The sequence below is a fragment of the Microcebus murinus genome, chromosome 9, assembly GCF_040939455.1.
Source record: "Microcebus murinus isolate Inina chromosome 9, M.murinus_Inina_mat1.0, whole genome shotgun sequence".
NCBI classification, from domain to species: Eukaryota; Metazoa; Chordata; class Mammalia; order Primates; family Cheirogaleidae; genus Microcebus; species Microcebus murinus.
The window spans coordinates 62,317,099-62,338,641 of record NC_134112.1 but is presented as its reverse complement, the minus strand read 5'-3'; the positions used below and the strand labels follow the sequence as shown (position 1 = coordinate 62,338,641).

The 21,543-nt window shown below is 50.3% G+C and overlaps 1 protein-coding gene across 1 annotated transcript in view; it reads right to left on the bottom strand.

Moving 5' to 3' along the window:
- Positions 1–14,951: 14,951 nt before the first annotated feature.
- The window catches only part of CDHR3 (cadherin related family member 3), a 59,376-nt gene continuing 52,784 nt past the window's right edge, over positions 14,952–21,543 (bottom strand). The window contains exons 17-19 of the mRNA XM_012746514.3: positions 21,107–21,138; positions 18,951–18,999; positions 14,952–17,243 (exon numbers count right to left, since the gene is read on the bottom strand). Coding sequence (XP_012601968.2) covers positions 16,942–17,243; positions 18,951–18,999; positions 21,107–21,138 — 383 coding nt within the window. The 3' untranslated portion in view covers positions 14,952–16,941. The remainder of the gene's footprint in view (positions 17,244–18,950; positions 19,000–21,106; positions 21,139–21,543) is intronic.

Here is a 21,543-nt window from a genome sequence, read left to right as displayed (position 1 = left end):
AAATGCAAATTAAGAGTAGATTGATTTAGTTTATAGAAGCATTTACCTTGGTTATCTAAATAGAGGATCCCCTGAATGCATTTAAAACAAGATTTTATTGGAACTTCTTCCTGAAGGGAAGTTACCTTTCTTCCTTTCTTTCCTTTTTTTTTTTTTTTTTTTTTAACCTTCTGTGTTTTTCAAAGTGACATTTGCCATCCATTAGTGGACTGCAAAATTCATGCACATCATTTTGGATAAAATAGAGTAGAAAGAATAGGATAGAATAGAATAAAAATATATCAGAGTTCATCACCCATAATAAAGGTTGGTAACGTCTCATGACATTTTGCCAGGTGGTGTGTGTATTTTCATATGTACACACTTAGATACCTGTGTCCCACTGGACTGTAATGCAAAACAAATTTCTTGTGGTGATCATGGTCAAAAAGTTCGAGAGGCCCTGCTCTGATGACCACTGGGGAGGAGAGGGCTTGTTTCCTGCCCTCCTGCCTTGCCCAGGTCTCGCGTTTCTCTCTCTGCCCCTGTGCCCCTGCAGGCTTCCTTGCTGATGACCCCTGAGAACCACTGGTCCGATGTCCTCTTGGTGAAGCTCCAGCAGACAGGGTACCAGTGGGAGACGAGGAAGGGACAGGCCACACCTCACCTTCGTCCTCTGCACCTCCACCGCCCATGTCTGGCTCACTCAGCACCTTGTAGACAAAGTGCATAGAGCACGAGAGCTGCTCGGCGAATGTGCGAAATGAGTGACCCGCTGCATTCCAGACAGCAGGGCTGCGGGGACCAAAGCCCTGAGATGTGAGGGCGCACAGAGCAACTGGGGAAGGGAGAGAAACTCAGTGAAAGAGACCTAATGCCTGCTCTGCCGCCCACACCACCTGGCCGAAGCTTACTCGTATGTTCCTCCCGGGCCTGCTCCGAGTGCAGGCAGGCGTCCCCTCCTCCCTTGCCAGGCGGCAGAGGCGCCTATTTCCCCAGGCACACGAGCCGCACGCGCACATTTGGAAGCGCGCTCCGTGGCGTGAAGGAAGGGACATCTATGTTACAGAGTGAGAAATGCCAGCTATTCTCAGAGGCCACTGGCTTCAGGGAGATGGGGACCTGCATTCCAGCAGGCCAACAGGAAGGTCCGCTTCCGTGGGACTTTGGCAGCAGGAAAGCAGGCAGTGCTGAGGTGACACATGGGGTGGGCCTGGGCTGAGGACAAGGACCGTCCCAGGGGCATTGCAGAAACAGATCTAGCCCCTTTCCCTACAGAAGTCCTCCTCCATGGAAAGTTCTCCCTTCAGGATTCCTGCCCTGCCTTGGCTCTGTGCCTCTGGGCTTGATGATGGCATTAAAGGTGCCACTCACCATCATGGCAGTTTACTGGTGCAGAGGTGGTGCTTCCAAAAGTGCCTCTGATCTTACAAGAGAAGGAAGAGATCCAAGTCGCACGGGCAGCTCCCACGGAGTGACTAGACACCTCACCCAGGTGTCCTGCCAGGGGACCCATCTTGGGTTTCCTCCCTTCATGAACCAGGTTGGAGACAATTCTGTAATATCACACAGCACAGGTAAAGGAATAGTGCTTGGGGGTGGGGGTGGGGTTCTCGAAAGGCTAAAGGAAAGCAAGAAAAACAAAGCAGGCTTGTGTCCCCCATCCCATCATCATTCCTGGGCTCTGCATTCCAGTGGAGGTCCCTTCCCCCAGTCTGTGGAGGGACGCTTGGGCTCTCCACTCCTGGCAGAGATGTGCAGGCATTGTCTGCATGTGCCGATGCTCCCTAGGCATTGGGGGTGGAGGGAGGAGGAAGCCTCCAGACCCACAGGAAGGTTCAGCCTCTCTGCTGGGAAGGGGCTGGTCCTAGCTGGCTCGCAGTGCAAGCAATGCAAAAGGCTCCCAGGGTCTCACTCAGATGGTCCTGCCTTTGCCTTCCAACCCAGGGAGAGCTGCTTGCTCCTCGCATTGCCTCTGGCACTGCTCTGAGCAGCCAGTACTGTCCGAGGTCTGCGATGTGCAAGGTGCCCTGAGCTGTCCAAGAGTTTGAAGAGTCTGTTGTGAGTTTGCTCAGTGCCCCATTCACTACCGTGTAACTCCAACAATGAACTGGCACTCCATGACTAGACTGGCGAGACCCCTCAATGTCACCTCGGGGTGCAGCCCGAGGAAGCAAGAGATGAGAGACACCCAACTTTCCCTCCCTGCTCTCAGAGCAAGCGTTTTTTGGTGCAGTGTTTTGTTTTATTATTTTATTTTATTTAGGTGAAACAAACATCTGGTATCCAGATCTTCGTACATTTTAAATGCTTCTGCAACCCTGTTTGGGTGCTGTAACCCCTACCCTCTCCCATCCTGCATGTTAATTTGAATATGAACTTAATGGACGCTAAAAAAGTCAGCAAAGATGCTGTTTTTAGTGCAGCTGAGCAGATGTCTTGCTGAGGAAATGTGCTCGCACCCAAAGAGAAACCACGGCACAGCCAGCCTGGCACAACACCACAAGGCAGAGCACAGGGCAGCCGCCCCATCCAGGGGAATTTAGTGTGCAAATACCACCCCATCTCCCTTCGGGACCCGCCCTGTGTGCAGGTTCCCCTCCCTTCCTTACTGAGCACCTGTCAGGCACTGTACTAAGGGCTCTAGGGTCCTGCAACAAGGAAGAGACAGCCCCTGCCTTCAGGTGGCACAAAGACCAGTCCAACGCTGGGAAAACAGTCCGTGCTCAACCACTTTAATGGATTAAAACCAGAGCTAAGACTTTCCAATTCCGCCCTAGCCAAGTCCCTGCACTTTAGGGAATTCTGGGTAATGTAAGACAAGCCAAGGAAGGCTCAGCTGAGCCTGAGTGGACCCGTCCCCAGGGTTGGAGAATTCTTGCCTCGAGTCTGAGAGCCCCTGTTTGGGACTTGCAAAGACTCAAAGAGGCCCTTTAGGGAGCTGAAAGCTGGAGCAGTCACTCGGGCTGGCTTTATCCCTGCTGCCCCACCAAGGACTGCTCCTGCGGCTGCGCTGGAAACTGGGGACATTGGGTAAGGCGCAGAGCAGCCCAAACCTCCATGCTGGGCTTTCAGTGCAGGTGGCTTCCCAAGGGAGCACCAGGCTCCCTGCGTCAGATTGCGTGGTGGCAAGAAGGACAAGGTCCCAGATCTGGCTCTATGCTGCTCCTGTTTGGCTAAGGGCTCCTTTCCTTTTCTTATCTGCATAATGCAGGTGTAACGCAGATGACCTCAAAGTCCTTCACAGATTTAAAATTCCACAGCTCTGCTCAACCCGCAGGGCATTAGGAGGATTACATTCGACGAGGTGTGTGCAAACTGGAAAGCACTGTGCACGCCAGCTCTTACAGTGACGGTGAGTCTATGGGCCCTGGGTCTGCCTGGGCCGTCACCTCGCAGGTGCTTTCTTAATGGATTTGCCAGCTCCTTAGGTCGGTGATTTGACAAAAGCCTGGCAGAGTCCAGACTTGAGGGCCTGTCCTGTTCAGCCACTTTCTCGGAGGCAGGTGATATTCACAGATCAGGGTGAATGAGCAGAGGTGGGGACTCATCCCTCAGGCCCATGCCCTGCTCTGAAAGTCCTGTGCCTGGTGGCATTAAGCAGCAACATGCCCTAAAAGAAAACCCCAAAGTGAAGAGAGGTGAGTCATTTCTGCCTGTCAGTGCTCCACATACTTTCCACTCAGTGAAGGGCCTGAGTCCAGACTTGCACCATCCCAGCCGGCTGTGGCCTTGGCCATCTTCTCTGGAACCAGTAAGGGCTGGCCTGAGGCACCCAGAGGCAGGAGGAATAGGGCTGGGAGGAGAAACCCACGGTACCTGGCTATGATGTTTCTGCCACCCTCACCTGGAAGGGCTCCAAAGTCCAGGCAGCCCCAGGAGGTCTCTAGAAAAAAGGTCTGACAGCTTCCTGGAGACATCCCACCTAGAAAAGGCAGCGAATATTCCCTGAGTGCTTACTATGTATGTGGTCTTGCTAAACGTACACATACCACTATGGGACAGACTTACTGTCATCATCCGCATTTTACACAGTAGGAAGCAGAAGCTTGAAGATGTTAAATGATTTACTCAAGGTTGCAATGTTAATAAATGACAGATCCAGTATTTGAGCCCAAATGCTTCAAATAGTGAAGTCCACACCCTTAACCACTGAGCCACATCTTCTCCAGAGTGGGAACAGTTGATCTTGGTGTTGTTCATTTACACCAAAGACCATTTTTTGTCTTGAGACACTCATTTGTCAAGGACAGTCTAACAAGTCACCAGGACCTGATGGATTATGTAAGTCAATCTTAAACAGGCTGATTATCCAAAGACCCTATGGCTTTGGAGAAATGAACTACTACGGTATGGGAAGCTATAGGTCTAGGATTCTAGGAGCCTTTAAGTACAAAAAGGAATTACACTTTACGGATAGCATTCCGGGCCTTGGCAGAAGTCAGCCCAGGGCAAGATGTAGTTGCCCCAGCTAAATACTCTGGCCCAACCAGGGACAATGCCAGGACATTCAAACCAGGCCAGCGACCTCTGGTACAGTCCACCCTTCTCACCAATTCTCTCCTATGGTGTTTAGAAATTTTATTTTATTCAGAAAGGAGGCATTCTGGTATCTTTCACTTTGCCGAAAGATCACACAGTTAATTCATGGCAGAGCTGCCGACATTCCGTATGCAGGCTTGGTCTGAGACAGGCGACCCAGGTGGAATCTCCTTCGAAAACACTTTGGCTTGAAGCTGAAGGTTCTGCAGTTGCCTTAGAGGGTTGGTACAACACCGCAGAATAAACTGGGAACAGCCCGATGCCAGCATGCTGACATCCATAGCCCTGCTCCCAGTGGTAGGGGAAAGCCATAGGAGGAATATGTCCGGTGTGGCCGGGACAGGAGTGGAGAATGCTTAACTCTCAGCTCTGTGCTCAGTGCTCACGGTCCAAGGGCCACTCAGCTCGCAGTGAGGGCTGCAGGTGTGGGCTCTACGTCAGGGAAAGGAGGTATTTAAGTCAGTGCCAAGCAGTTCCTCTTTCCTTACAGGTCTCAAAGTCAGCCCTTCAGCTGCTGGAAACTAGAAACCGATCCGTTTCACAGAGACGGCAAAAGAATGTGATGCAGGAAGAGAAGAGGTGTTGGAGGTGAAGCCAATACTGGAAAGTTAATGCTACCATCCCAGCCCCTATCATCAGGATTTTCTTCTATTATTTTCAGCACAGGAGAATGTACCAGACACTGATCATGGTAGCCGTCATACCCACCATTCCTGGCTAAGAAAAATGGCCCCAGACATAGCTCCCGAGGAGGGAAGTGTCCCCAAACTGGTCCTCATTCAGAGTTTGCTTTATTTGAATGTTGTGACCCACACCTCCTCTTGGCCATCTGTGATTGGACAGGGGTGCATGCCTGGCCCAGGACCTCCTATCCAGAGACTGGCCGGTATTGTCCCGTGTGGCTCAACTCAGCTCAACCAACTCTGCCCAAATAAGAATTAAAATTAGCAATTAGATTAACCAAGTTATCTTTCCCTCTCAGGAAACTGATTTTAGAAATCAAGAGAAAATGAGCCAACCGGTTACAGGACAAACATCACAAGGATACACTTAGAAGAGGTAAGTGAAGAATCAAATCACTGAGTCATATTGGTGCCAGGCTCCAGGACCAGTGGTTCTGAGCCCAAATACCTCTGCCCACTGGCTGGCAGCATACCTTTCGCAGGTGGGTAACACATTGTGCTCAAGGTGGAAAGTATACCTTTTGTTGCAACGGAGGATATACACTGTTACAGCAGTGTTTGTGGGACAGAATGTTGGGAGGAGTGCTGCCTCTAGAATGGGAGAATCCCAACCGCACACATGGGAGGGAAGAGGTAGAGTTTAATGACAAGCATGTGCCAGCACAACCACATTTCCTGGAATGTGTGAAAACTTTGTCTTGTGTGTACAGAAGAGAGCACAGTTTGGGCCACAACACTTATCCTCAAATAGAGACACGGTCTAGAAGAGTAACCAAGTAAATGCTATAATAAGTAGAGCTGTAATTCAATCCCTTTAAAGGCTTGCCAAAAATTCTGGTATTTGAACATGTGCCATTGTATTAGTCAGGACCCTTTTGGTCTCAAATAACAGAAACCCAACTCAAACTCACTTATAAAGGAATTTTATGGTTTACATCATTGAAAAATCTAAGGATAGAACTGACTTCAGTTATGGCTGGATACAAATGCTCAATGTCCTCAGGAATTAGTATTCCTCTCTTACTCTGCTTTCCTCAAGTCGGTGTTGCATTTTGGTTGGCAGGCTCTTCCCACACTAGACAACGTGGCCAATATTGGCTTCATGCTTTATGCCTACCTGCTTCCACCTTAGCATCAGCAGCAGAAAAAGAGTAACTTCCTAGATCTATAGCACAAATCCCAGGGATAGATCTCATTGGTCCACCTTTGGACATGTATTCATGCCTGAACCAATCACTGAGTAACATGCCCAGTTCTGGATCAAGGGCATGATGTCAGCCCCACCAGAACACAGGGCCTAACAGTCGAAAATGGGTGGTGCTGAAGGGATGGATGTTAAACAGGCAATAACAAAAGTCTCCACCCCAAACAAAATAGTTCACTACAACCTCTCTATAGCAAAGATCCTTGAACTCCTGACATTAACCTCCTATAGCTGCATTGAATGCTGAATGACTTTCTGATCACAATCTCCATGAGGCCTAACTATACTTTCATGATGGAATTATCAATCAGGGTTCTTATCTACAAACAACAAAACCAACTGCCACTTGCTCTGGGTTGTTTAAACAGGAAAAGAATGTATTAAAGCTTATTAGTGGCTCAAAGAATCTCCAGCAAGGTCAGAGAAATGAGCTCAGGGCTCTGCAGCCATGAGTGATACCCAGATCCCCACCTGTCTGGTGGCAGACTTGATCCCACTCCCTTTGGTGCATGTTACTGTGAGCATCTCTGCCCCCGCTGCCTCTGGGGTTTCGTGTCCCTCCACCAGGCTCCACCCCATCACCATGACCCAGCCCCATGCAGCAGCTGCTGGCTTGCTTTTCTCACTCCATGAGGCTGTCTCTAAGGAGCAGAGCTCATGTCACATGTCCTGGTTGCAAAGGAGTCTGAGTAACTGAGTTCTGATCTCCACCCTGGTAGAGGACCCCTTGCATAGCACACTTCCCAAATGATGCTGGGCTGGCACCAATCTGATCCATATCCCTACACCACCCTGCAAGTAGTCAGGTCTTCTGCCTTTTCCAGGTTCTGGAGACTAAGCAATGGAGCCCAGGTTCTTTATTTTCACCTGTGGACTCCCAATAAATCTGTGAATACTGTTCTTCGCAACCAAAGGAACCCAGTTAACACAACACAATTTGGTCAATGTAATTAAAATAAAATTTAGCTTGGGGGTCCTTGTTTCCTCCCCAGCAAGGTTGTCTCACAGAAGCTTGTGGCTGCTTCTTTAAATAGAGTGGGACTTTGGAAGGGTCTGGAAATCACGGCCACATGGAGCCCTCCCAGGAGTGCCAGCCACAGATACCCAACAGGCCTTGTTACGGAATTCCACAAATGTCACACAGGGCTACTATCTAACCACAAATCATCCCCAGCTATTAGCAAGAAGCTGGGTTGCTGGGAGGGGGCACACGGGCTAGGGTCTTCCTAGTCTGCTAAATTCCCTGCAGAGTCCATAATCCTCAAGTAGCACTTCCTGGGGGATTGGATTACCTGACTTTCCTTCTGTGGCTGTCTACTGCTCCACCAGGACCTGAAGTCATTCCACTAAGAAATAGTTTGTAAGTGTCAACTACGTCCCAGGCATCGTGCTAACACTGGACAGGCTCTGTCCCCGGGGGCCCTTCAGACGAGAGAATGTACCAGGGCTTAAATGGAGGTAGAAGAGGCAAGCAAGGGAGCAAAGATGTTAAAGCGCCATTTTCCAGAAAGAGATGCATGGTTTTCATTTTTAAGCAGACTTATTGATCAGGGTCACCATGGAAGCAGAGGTCTTTGACTAATAGAAGCATAGTCACTGTATTTTCTGAATACATAGACTAACAAATTTCTCTGACTAGAGAATTCATTTGTATAAAAATCATCTAAAGATATCACCATTAAATGCATTTAGTTATATTTAATAAATGAAAAGAATAAGATCAGAGGAAATAATGACCACTACGAAAAATCTAGATGGTGCAGAGCCAGTTGGATATACATACCTGGCCACTCTTGGGGTGACCATTAGGAAGTGCAGTCTTACCAATGTGGAACTCCCCTCAGAATGTTGACGTGTTTCACAAGGGGGCTGGGTGGACACCTGTGCCCACTTTGGGCTGGACAGCAAGGGAAAAGAAGAAACACCTGCTGTCATCTCCACGGCCCCACGCGGCCGGGTGGCCCACCCACCTCACCGCGTCCGCAGAGGCGGCGGTGCCGCGGGCGGCCGCTAGGTGTCGCCGCGAGCCTGTGCGAGCGAGGCCCTACCCCGGGGGCGCACGTCAGCGCGGTCTGTTTTCAATCAACACGTTGTCAGTTTTTCTCCCCGAGGCCCCAGGAGTGTGCTAGGAATTTTTATTTCTTGAGAAATACTGTGATTCTGCTGCCCTTTGCTGGCCTTGCTGGAGAGAATGAAGGTTGTGCTTGCTCCTGCCAGCCCCCCAGGCGAGGGGCTTCCCTGCCAGTCTTCGGGCCACCGCCCTGCTCCTTTCTCTCCCCTCCCTTTCTTCCTGTCTTTGCGTTCTCTCCTTTCTCCGGGTGTCAGTGACACCAGGGAGCTGCTTAGAGCAGAGGTCCCCATCCTGGAGCCTCCTTCAGCCCCTCTGCATATTAAGGCGGCCTCGCAGCTCCGGAATAAGCTGGCTTGCAAGGCCCAGCCTCGCCCCCGTCTTCCAAAGCAGCCACAGATGCGGGCCGTGCTGGGTGGGGCGGCAGGAGCTCAGCTGTCGCCCCAGGTGTTTCAGACCCTGCTCTCGGCCCGGCCCGCAGGGGCCTGAACGTCAGACCTGCTTTCAGATCCCACCTCCCTCTGCCGCTTGCTAGCTGCGAGACCTCCGGCAGCTCACTCGCCCTTCCTGAGCCTCAATTCTTCATTTGTGAGCTAGAAAGGACCAACAGGTGCATAGATTAAGTAAGATTATAAACGCGAAGGGCCCCACGTGAGCGGGCATGTAGCAGGCATTCCAGAAACATAAATATGGTTTTCACTATGACTACAGGGGCACGTACACATCGACACACACTCCACCAACAGAGAACTTGGGACCCGAACTCTCCCCAAGCTTTGTGGAGATGGTGTGTCAAGGCAACAAAATGCAGGGGTGTGTATTCAGAGACGCCGGGCACCCCCGCCGAGTCTAACCCTCTCTACTTGTGGCAACAGTGATAAACTTGTTCCGAGCCCAGCTGGGAGCTGTCTTGGTCAATAGCCATAGCTCGCTTGGCAAAATGCCAGGGTAGCTGTCCTGGGGCCTTTCGGGAAAAGGCCACTGTGGGTGGAGCGGCTGGTCCCTGCCTCCCCAGAAGGCGTGGGATGGCACACCCTGGTTTCCAGCTACCACACTGCTGCTGTGTGGTTTTTTTGCAGGCGGCCACAGGGCAGAATCCTGGCCCTGAGTGCCCTGCAGCTATTCTCTGCAGACAGCAAGGCCACATTCCCTGGAAAGCTTGGGGAGAGGTGGAAAGATGGAAAAGCAGGGGGGTTTTGCTGTTTTTTGTTTTGTTTTGTTTTTTGTTTTTATCAGAGAGGCCTTCCTAGACCACTCACTGGAAGCTAAACGGCAAAAAGAGGGGCCCTGCCCCTGCTGGCCAACATGAGAACTGCAGCCCCTCAGGCTGTTTCTGAGTGACTTGGATCTGGGCTTGGAAGGCGCTTGAATACTCGCCAGGAGGAGAATGCTTTTGTGAATGCTTTTGTTGAGCGGCAGATAGGCAGGGGATGTGCGTTGACTCTTACACAGCCCAAAGCAGTGTGCTGGGCTTAGCAGGGCTGTGGGAGGCCAGGGGCTATTCAGACCCTCAACCCAAGCCTGGCAGGCCAGGCCACTTTCAGAACATACTGCTTGTCCCGAGACTGATATTGACTCTGCACCTGAAGATTTGATTTCTGCAGCCATGAGAAGCCCTGAACTTTCAGGGCAGAGAGTTATTCAACCAGAGGATCCATCTAGGGGTCCAGTCACCCGACCCCTTTCTCCATCAGAACACAGATTAAAGGCCACAGCTGAGCCCTTCCCACCCAGGCTTGGAGAAGAGACACCCAGGCGGTTGTCCTGGTTCTGTGACCTCTGGGGAAATCCCCTAACCTCTCCAACCATCAGTTTTCTTATCTGTAAAATGCATATAATCCCCAAATGCAGACTGTTCTCAGAAGCAGGCCATGTGGATTAGAGATCATGTAGGTGGAGTGCCCAGCTCAGATTAGGCACACCATTGCAACCACGAGGTTTCCTGAGACCTGGCTGCAGACTGCTCAGGTCGTGTCGCTGTGAATCTCAGTGAAGTCCACTGAGCGCTGCAGACCACACCCAGGCTCAAGTCCAAGTGGATGGGATCTGGGAAGGGCTGAATGCCCCACTGTGCAGCCTGGGCTGATGGTGCCTCACTTGTGGTTTTGAAAATCTTGGGAACCCCTCATGCACTGCGGGTGAGAATGGACAACGGTGCAGCTGCTGTGGAAAACACTCTGGAAGTTTCTCAAAAAAGTAAATATATGACCCATCAATTCCATTCTTAAGGTATACACCAAGAGAAATCACAATGAAGCTGTTATTTTTTTAAAAAAAGACCCTTAGCACGCCAGCTGGAGTGTGCTCTGTCCATGCACCAACAAATGAGATGGGCTGTGCAGGGAGTGGAGTCCTTGTGAGCTTCACCTATAAATCAGCTTAACCAGCTTCCCTCCCTCGGCTGCACAGTCCTGAGGGGGCTGCCGCAGTCACACACTGTTTCTGAATACCGTGGAAATTACAAGGCCTCTGAGCGTGCCGGGGCCCAGAGCTTGAGCAACAGGGTGCCTGCTCCAGCCCCGGGCCAGCCTCACCCAGCAGGCACCGCGCGGGGGGAATGCACAGTCCTGAGCATGCCTTGCCTTGGTCTCAAAACTTGCAGGGATCATGTTTTCCAGACCAGACATCAGGACAGATAACTATGGTTTGTACTCACGTGGACACCAGGATAAGCCATTTTAAGTAGGGACTGTCTCCAAAAATGTGGGCATAAGGCCCCGGTTTTCTAGGACCCACTCATCTTCCTCCGTTCCCCCAAACAGACAAGTTTTGTAGGAACTTAGACTCTTTGGAGAGGCACAGACAAAAGTTGGGGAGTTTCCTACAACTCAGGTCTCCTGACATTTAATCAGAACTGTACTTTTTCAGACTGAGAGCCAGTCTGATAACGCACCGTTCAGCTTGAGCGAGGTGCCGCAACCGTCTTCACAGCAGGGCACAGAACCCAGCCCAGAAACACCGGGCAGCCTGCTTCCTCTGTTTCCTTGGAGCATTGTTTGGAGTCTTGCCAGGAAGTTCAGTGTAGCAGGGACACTGAGGGAGTCTCTTTACTCTCCCAACACACTTATGTGCGTGCACACACCCACCATCCCCCGCTGCAGACTAAGCATGGGGCAGTCCCACTCAGGAGAACTGTCCAATGTCGTCTAAAATAACTGTATGTGGCAGCTCCCACTGCAGGAGTGGCTAAACTCTGCGGGGAACCTTTATCTGATACGGGAATGGGGCCCAAGAGAACGGAGCACTTCTTTCATATCTGGGACACTCCTTCAAATAGGTGTCATAGAACTTCCACCGTCCTCCACCTCTGCCACCCTGGACCAAGCCACTGGCATCTCACACCTGGATGACTCCAATAGCCTCCTGATCGCTCTCTCTACTTCCACCCGTATGCCTGCCTTCCTGAAGTCTATTCTCAAATCAGCAGGGAGATGCTTTCAAACCAGAAGCCAGTCAAGCCAGTCCTCTGCTCAACACCCTGCCATGGCTCCCATCTCACTTGCAATAGAAGCCAAGGTCCTGACAATGGCCCGCGGGCCCTCTCCACGCACACCCCATGGTCCACATAACCCCAGCCTCCTCTTACACACACACTCACCCACCTCCCCCGACACTGTGGTCCACTCCCCCGGTCCTCCTACTGCTCCTGAACTCGCCCTTGCCCCTGCACTCTCTGCAGGGAAGGCTCTGCCAGCCATCGGCCCAGCCCTCCACTCTGTTGGGGCCCCCGTACCTCAGGGACCTTCCCTGACCACCTGTGGGAAGTGGCCCTCCTGCCCTCCATAATCCCTGACCTATTTACTTTTCTCAATGGCATTCACCACCATTAATGTACCTCATTTACACACATATATATTTATAATTTTATCACTATATCCTATGTTTATCAGAGCTTTCTATCATTCCAGTGGAAATAAACAAAGACCAACCATATGAGAAAAGTGAAGACTACTTGTCCCGAGCTTGCTATAGAAAAGGAGTCTGCCACCTGCACTCACGTTTTGGGAGAGACCCAAAGGCAAGCAGAGTATTCAGGAAAAAAGGGACGGCTTTGGGTGTGCCCTGATCAGAGGCTGCTGGCGTGAGGAAGCCGCAGGTGCACTGACGAGAGGCAGGGCATGCCCTGCGATGGGTTAGGGGTGTGTATTTGGCTGTCTCTGATGGGTCCTAAGTTGGACTCTGGGACAAAAATTATTAACCAAGACCTGGCCATTTGGGGCCTATTGTTACAGGGGTTATTTTTTAGCTTCCTATGTTGTTACTAGAGATAGTACACTGGCATCCTGGTGTTTATTGCAGATGAGGGAGTAGGTTTCTTGGACAGGTTGCTGCAGGGCGGGTCAGAGTTCTATTTGTATATATGGTCTGGTTGTATGTTCAGTCTTTCACACCTCACTAAAATATAAACACTAAGAACACTGTTTTACCTACTGCTGTATCCCCAGAGCCTAGGACAGTGCCAGGTACCTCGTAGGCACTCAGTATCTATGTGTTGATTATGACAATGTTTATCTAGATCTAGTTAGAAAGTTGTGACTCTGCTACATGACCTAGATAGAAAACCAGCCACAAGCCTGTGTAATTCAATCTCATTCTGCAAATACTCACTGAGTGCTTGCTACATGCCCAGGAGGTTCTGTATTAGAGGCCACTCCAGGTTACACAAGCCAAGTATTGGCTGGAAATGGATTGAAGACCAGGATTCTGAATGCTTTAGCCTTTGCTCAAAATTTCTCTTCTCTTCTCTTCCACTTCGAATGCATCCCCACCTTCAAGACCCCTTCAGGCTCCAGGTCTCCCATCATACTCTCAGAGGCTGCTCTGGCTACGTCTGATTTCTCACTGCATACGGAACTTATTTAGTTCTCGTCATGTGCCTGCGTGGTTGCTGGGTGTCTTTTTAGCGAGTTGGTTATCTTCTCAGTTGAACTGTTCCCTTGCAGCTGGAGCCACATCTTGCCCCCACTACAGGTGACACATAGGAGGGTCTTGGTGATCTGAGGGTCCCCCAGCCCCCATGTTTGACCTTTGCCTCCAGATCAAATAGCTCCCTGGCTGCAGGATGCTTTCATCTTCTGCGCGCAGCAGTCACACGTGGCTTACAGCTACCATCTGGAGGCGCCTGAACAGTGTGCTGGCCTGATGATAACCAAGGCCGGGCCCCCACTCGGGCAGCTCAACTGTTTCCCAACAAGGGCTCCCCATTAAGTTTGTTACGTTTTGTTTTGTTGTTTTGAGATAGGGTCTCGCTCTGTCGCCCCAGGTAAAGTGCAGTGGTATCATCATAGCTTACTGTACCTCCAACTCCTGGGCTCAAGCGATCCTCCTGCCTCAGCCTCCCAAGTAGCAGGGACTACAGGCATGCGCCACGGTGCCTGGCTAATTTTTCTATTTTTACTAGAGATGGGGTCTCACTCTTGCCCGGGCTGGTCTTGAGCTCCTGACTTCAAGTGATCCTCCCACCCTGGCTTCCCAGAGTGCTAGGATTACAGGCGTGAGCCACTGTATCTGGGCCCCATTGAGTTTAAAAACAAAATTTTTTTAATGGTTCTGAATTATCTGTTCCTTTGGAAAGAGAGTCCAGGCTTGGGTTAATTTGTTTTTCAGACAGAATACTCAAGGAACCAAGAAACAAATAGGCCAGGATGCAACTAGAAATAGAAACCTTTGGAACAGCTTACCAGCAGGCTGCACTCAGCTGCAGAGACAGACTGTAAGCCCTGCAAGGGCAGGGATTCGGGGCTGCTGTGTTTACTAATGAGTCAGCACTTGGCACACAGCCGTCGCTCCATAAATATTTATTGAATGAATAGGAGGCACAAACACACTAAATTTGAAATGAGAAACGCCAACTTTCAGTAGCGATCATTTTCAATGTTCACTCATTTTGTCGCTTAATTTTCGCAGCCATTACAAAACACATTAAGCAAAAAGGCAAATAAAGAACCACAGCCATGAACAAGGGCTCCGAGGAGCAGGAGTGTCATTTCCCAGTTTCTGTTTGTGAGCCCCTCCTGCTTTCCACACAGGCTGAGTTGCTGACCCTGCTTTTCCAAGGAGCACAGCAAAAAGCTCCAACGTCAGAACTTGCCACACAGACTTCAAAGCCTTCAACAATTATGGATCGCTACATGGTCCAATTCCTGAATGTATTTGGCCCAAACCAAGTGGCCTCAGCCCTAGACGCCAGACTTCTGCATTTCCCCTAATCAAATAGCCAAATACACAAAAGAAACGGGGGGGGGGGGGGGTGTAAGTAATGGGGGCCATCTCTCCTCCTGGTGTGGTCTTCCCCTAGTCCTGAGTGCCTCAGGGCTCGCCTTGGGACTCAGAAGACAATCGGCTCTTCCTGCTGTCACCAGGGAAGACACTGAGCCCTTCTGATAGACCCCGGCCTCCAGGAAGTCCCTCCCTCTGCCTAACTTAAATCTCCTCTTCTGGCCATAAAGCACAATTCCCTCCTGCCCTGTCATCGCTGGAGAAGGAAGAGCAGCTGCTCACTGGCCTCCTTTTAATCATCCTTAATGGGCTTATAAACAGTTATTAAGTCCCCCTTCAGCCTTCTCAGAGCCTCATTTTACTTGCATTGAAGCTGAGAGCTTCTGAGGAAGGCATTTTACTCAGGGCCCCACAGACTTGCAAAGTCTTAAATGGGTAATCAGCCACTTCACCCACTTTAACCTACACGACTGAACAGCTCTGCCTTCTTTTGCAAAATTTAAACCCATTCAAGGGAGTTCCCTGGCAACCAACCCTTATTAATAAATCACGCCCAATCTAGGCCAGGACAGGGCATTTTACAAATGTTTCTTTTGCTCGAGAAGTCACACTGGCGCATAAGCACACAGCTAACAAAGCAAATGCTCTCTCCGCGGTTCTTTATTTGCTGGATGGATCCTGTCTCCCGCAGGAGCCTGGTGGGCTCTCACCTGACGCCCAGCTGGGAAGGGGGTGCTGCTCTAGGGGACTCTTGCCTGGTCCTTTCTTGTGATTACTGGGCCGGGGCCACAGCCCCTGGGGAGCAGGGCATAGAGCTAAAGCGAGGCTTGCTCAGTCTCTGCGTGGCACTCATTGGAAAGTGTCATTTCCTTTTACATCCTAATACCATTTATTCTCAGTTCATTGCTCACTGCTCATGCCTACAGGTGAGAGTCTGTGTTGTATGTTTGGACAGAGTCCCTTGGCTCCCTCCAATCACAGGAAGTGGGAAGGAGCAGGGCAGGTAGGTGGTAAGGTAGGTGTTGTTTCAGCCTTGAGAAAAAGAGTGATTTCACTTCAAGCGTAATTTTAACCAGAATGGCTAAAATTAAAAGGACTGACAATCCCAAGTGTTGACAAGGATAGAGAGCAAGTGAAACCCTCAATGTTTGCTGCTGAGTGTGAATTGGAGCCTCCACTTTGGAGCTCTTTGGCAACATCTGGCAATTGCTCCAGCAATCCCACTCCCAGGTACAGACAGGCTCAGAGCAGTGAGTTGTTTATGTTTGTCAAAAGACATTCACAGGAAAGTTCATGCTGCCGTAGTTCATAATAGTAAAAACCTGAAGCAGCCACCCACGTGTAGAACGGATAAATAAATTGTGGTATAATCACACCAAGAAACCAGACACAGCAATGAAGAGGACTGGACCCCTGCCAGACAGCACAACATGGATGACTCTCACAGGCATGATGCTGCGAGCAAAAGAAGCCAGACGCAAATGAGCACATTCTGTGTAATTCCACATATGTGAAATTCACAAAAGGCAAAACGAATCTGTGATGATAAAGCTTAGAACAGTGGTTGCCTCTAGAAGAAGTCTACACATCATCAAGTTGAACAGCTGAGATCTGTGCACTTTATTGGCCATATGTTATACAGTACATTAATTTAAAAAAAAAGAATAAAAGAAGGTGTCTATAGTGTTTTCTTCTTCCCAGATGCACATCTCATTATTTACTCGTCCATTTCTTCACTGCTCTGCTTATTTTGAAAAAGATTTGAGGTAACCTACAAAGGTGTGGCATTGAACTATATAAGAAATCTGGGTGATGCTAAGATAAAAGCAGGAAAATAAGATATGAGGGTGGTCCTCAATATTTTTGTCAGGAATTTCTGTGCACTTCCTAGGATGAGCTGGAGAGAGCTTCCCAGCAGTCAATGCAAAGAAGGAACACAGCAATTCAGCGTCCAGAAGTTAATAGTCCCACTGATCAGAAGCACAGGTAGTTCTGAGACCGGAGTTCTGAGACCCCTTTTTCTGGCCATCTTAGAAAAAGGCAACTGTATGATCAAACCCCTTTCTATTTGTTGAAAAATTTGTCAAACATCCCATTTGTGCCCCTGGATGTGTGAATTCCCCCAGCCCACATTTTCACACCTATCAGGGCCCAGCGCTGCCCTCATAGAATTTAGGGGGAGGCAGCACCGCTGACTGCCAGTCCCTCCCCTGCGCTGCACCGCAGGCCTGGCCACTGGATGCTGTTTACTTTCCCGGGTGCACCTTGGGGGAAACCTTGCGCGTGAAGGCTGGGTTTCTGTCCTTTGGGGCGCCCGGCTTGGCATCATTCCTGGCACCTGGGCCTGCGTCCTCGGCCAGCGCTTTCCCACCCGGATCCTGCTCTTCCCGGCTGGCACATCTCAGCGTCCCCATCCCTTCCCCGGCAGCGACGCTGAGTGGGGCAGCTGCCTGGGGGCTGGACTCTTTCCGTTTCGGCATTTGGACCAGTGACTCTTTCCACCTTCTGGCTCCAGTTTTTGAGTTGAATTCATATATTTCTCCAGTCACTAGGGGGGAAAAATACAATTATCTAAAGCAAGGAACACAGACGATTCTCTCTTCCCCCACCTGTCTGCCGCTCTGCTCTTGTTCTGACTCCCAGGGAGGAAGCAGCAAGCTAGCAGGCGGCTGCCCCAGCAGGAGGCAGGCGTGGGGACAGCACAGACCCTCCTCGCCCTGCGCTTCTACGCCTGTCCGGCTCAGGCCACACGGGCAGCAAATATCAAGCCTCCCTGGACAGAAATGTTTAGGAGAGTCTCGTGGCCATCTCCACTGCAAGATGAGAAGGCCACATAGTCTTGAACTCCATGTGAGCTTCAGATAAATTAGGTTCAATTTTTTTTTTATTTTAGCAAATTATGGGGGTACAAGTGTTAAGGTTACCTATATTGCCCATGCCCCCCCCTCCTCGAGTCAGAGCTTCAAGCGTGTCCATCCCTCAAACGTTGCACCTCTTACTGTTGGGTTTGTATATACCCATCCCCTCCTCCCCTGTCCCACCTGCCCTAGCTTCAATTTTTAATGGCATTACTCATTACTCTCTGATTTATTTTGTTTGTCTACAAAGACCCCTGGATCTCTGCTATAAAAAGGAATTCACCCAGTAAGGCAGAAAAGGCTGATTTTTATGTGTGTTGGGTTAGCAGAGATCTGCAGACACAGACACACAAATCTGGCCCCACTCGAGACGACGCAAGGGAGCATTCTTACTGTGTCGGAGCGAGCAGATGCTAACGGATGTGTTTGTTCACCCAGGCCAGTTGGCACATCGCTTCCTCCTTTGCTCTCTCGACTATGCAAAAATGCACAAGTCATCCTGGGCTTTTACCCTGGAAGCTCCGGTTTAAGGCAGGCCCCTGCTCCCGCCACTTCCATACAGCACGAGTGGCCTCTGGGCTCAGGATCCCACCAGCACTTATGCTAATGTGGGCACATTATGGTAACAAGTACCTAATAATAGAGGGAAATTTAATTCCAGCAGCAGCGGCAGCCTCTCGCTGGAGAGGAGCCATCCTCCTTCCCGAGGAGGACCGGTGCGGTTTGCATATGAGGGTGGCAGGGAGCCAACACACTTGCCTCCTGAATTTGGTTTCCTTCCCTTTATTCACGTCTATAATTGAGCCTTTGTAAGCGGAGGGATGTGTGTAAAGGAGCTAAATTTGGAGCCGGTTCCACGGGGGTGATGAGAGCTCTGGAGGCCAGCTTTACCTTATGTTCATCTTGCCGACCAAGAAGACACTCTTGGCCCTGATCGAGGGGTGGGGGGGGGGAGAAGCGAAACTTGCCATTTCTCTGTACCTTCCACTACTAATACGGAGGTATTAGGAGCATTCAGGAAGGATGGGGGTGGGGGGTGGGGGCGAGTACCAATGAGAAGGAAAAAATGTGGGTTCTTGAACCCACCAGTTCCCTAAATGGGCTCGTGATTTGGAAAGGGAGGCCAGAAAGCGGCGTCACCTGGGGCCTGAGCCTCTAGGTGGAGGCCCGCCGAGGCCTCCCTCGGGCAGCCAGGAGCTGGAGCGTGTGCAAGCTGGCTGGGCTCAGAGCCGGACTCAGGTTGTATTCCAGTCTAGAAGGGTCAGCACTATGTAGGCAACGAAGCCAAAACGATTGACAGACTGAGTAAGGAGCAGGAAATTGGGTAAAGTCTTCCACGACTCTTCCAGTCTGGAACATGAACAGCATTCTTATGGGTGGCATCGCCACTTAATTACCTGGATCTATGGCTTCTCCATCAAACACAGTGTTCACCTGGATGGTTTCCTAAGGAAAGAAAGGGACAGCGTCAAGCACAACTCTACACTCCTTCCCCCAGGCAAGGCTGCTCATCCTCACGGCCCAGGTTCCTTACCCCAAGCCTCCTTGACATTTATGGCTCTAACAGGCACGGTGTTAGGTGCTGGGGACACAGGGGTGAACAGGCAGGGGTGGCTACTGCCTCACCAGACTTGCCACTGGCAAACAGGTAAGGAGATGATCGGAGAGATGTAGGACATTTTATGGGGCACAGGTGGGGCTGGGGGAGACATTTAATCCGAACCTGGGGGTTAAGAAAGCATCTTGAGTAAATGAAATCTAAGCTGTGCAGAAGGAAGAGTAGAAATGCCACACAACACAGGCTAAGACCTATGCTGCCCCAGTAGGATCACTGTCAGGTGAACTTGCAAGCTGGACACAGGTGAGCCCCCAGGTGCCTGGGACTCCCACCCTCTCCCGATGCCTCCCCTAGCCTAGGCCAGTGCAGCATGGCATGCAGGCCTCACCCAAGCCCTGTGCTCCCTATCTCTCCCTCCCCTGATCTGTACTCTGTGCCACCCTCCAGGCCCTGACCCTGTGTGATGTACCTGACCCTTTTCCCCATGGAAACACTGCCTTCCCTCACAGGTCGCCCTCTGCAGGTACCAAAGTCAGGTACACTAGTGCAGCAAGGAGGATGGTGCTTGGAGTTTGGCAAGCCTTTCAATCCCCAGTTTTCATCACATAAATGATCACCTTCTCAGTTCCCTACAGTGCCCCAACTCTGAGGAGGGAAAAATGAGGATTACATGGGTTTAACCCATTCCACCAGCTAAGCAGCCCCATTTTGTATGGTCCTGGGGATTTATTTATCTAATAGATTAATTTAATATTGCATACCATGTTTCCCCAAAAATAAGACAGGGTCTTATATTTATTTTTCTCAAGAAGACACCCTAGCGCTTATTTTCAGGGGATGTGTTATTTTCCCCTCAAAGTCTGAGCTTGCAGCACACACAGGATGGTCAGGACCTGACAGGGGCAGCCGACCTTGTTGGTGGGGCTGCCTGCACCTTTCTGGTCACCTCTGGGATTGTAGCTGTCATGATGGGGCAGATGAGAAGGGCTGCTCGTCCTCAATGAAATGCATGGGTTGTGCAGATACGCTGCGTAGCCACGCCCATCACTAGGTCTTATTTTCAGGGTAGGGCTTATATTGCAAATGCTTAGAAATCCTGTTAGGGCTTATTTTATGGGTAGGTCTTATTTTCGGGGAAACACGGTAGTTCTAAGGCGATCTCTGAGTGGCATCCCCCAGGGTACTTGCCTTAGACAATAGCACCCCACAGACCAGAAATTGCCTCTTCCTGCTGTTTGTGGACTGACCAGAACATGCACGCACTAGGTGATGGATGGGCCTAAAATCCCAGCACACTGCATTGACCCCCTCATCCAAATGTATGGGTCTCAGATTATGACCAAGTCTTATTGTCAGGGGGTGGAGAAGAGCTGGAGGCAGTCCCCATCCCTTCCCAGGTGGACAGACCAGGTCCAGTGGGTGGGACAGAGAGGTGACTCTCCAGCTATCCTGTAACACTTTGCATTTGTGTCACATTTAACAATTTTCAAAGCATTTTCCCCCCTGTTATGTCAGGGCCGGCATCCTCGTTCCCATTTTACAGGTGAGAAATGTAAAGCTCAAAGAGGCCGAGGGAGTCCCCGGGGTCACATGACTGAGTGGGCAGAGCCAACCCCGGATCCAAGCAGTGCTTTCTCTACTGCTTTTCTGCAAGGTTGTGGAAGAGCAAAGAAAAATTAAAGCTCATTGGAGGCTGAAGCACAGTTCTGGTCTTTAAGCTTCACTCCTCCAACTTGCTCTCCAGGAGAGCTGGTGTAGATAATAAACACCCCTGCTCAATATTTATGAAATCCAGTTCTGCAAATATATCAGCAGACATGTTCAGTGGAGGGAACAAATTCTATCAGGAGCTCGTCACCCAGCAACCTGTTCCACTGGCCAAATGCGAGCACCTCCCTGAATGACAAACACCTCCACGAGGCTATGGTGGGCCAGCCTGGGGGGCCCCCACCAGCCAGCACCCCAGCCAGGGGCCCCACAGCTGGCCAGACTCACCACCAACACCTCTCTCTCTGCATTCTTCATCTCTGCGGGGGACAGAACGGGCAGAAGGTAAGCTTCTTGGGCATTAAATTGACCTTAAAATTCCACCCCACAATGGGATTTCCCCTAAATAGGCTTTGAACTCGGTCTTGCAGACACAGCAAAGGAGTTTTCTGTCTGTAGACATGTTTGTTGACAGCTTTCCATCTTCTCAGAAAAATATATATGCATGCGCATATATTATACACACACAATTAAAATTTTTTTACTCTTTTTCCAGCTTATTATTATCCCTGGACCTAGAAAATTAGCTTTTAAATGGCTTTAGAGATAAGAAAGAAAGATTGGGTTGAAACATTTGTTCACAACGTGATTTTTTAAGCTCACTCCTCATGCCCTTTTTGAAAAGTAACTGGGATTGGAGATGGTTTGTGAAAATGTCATTTATT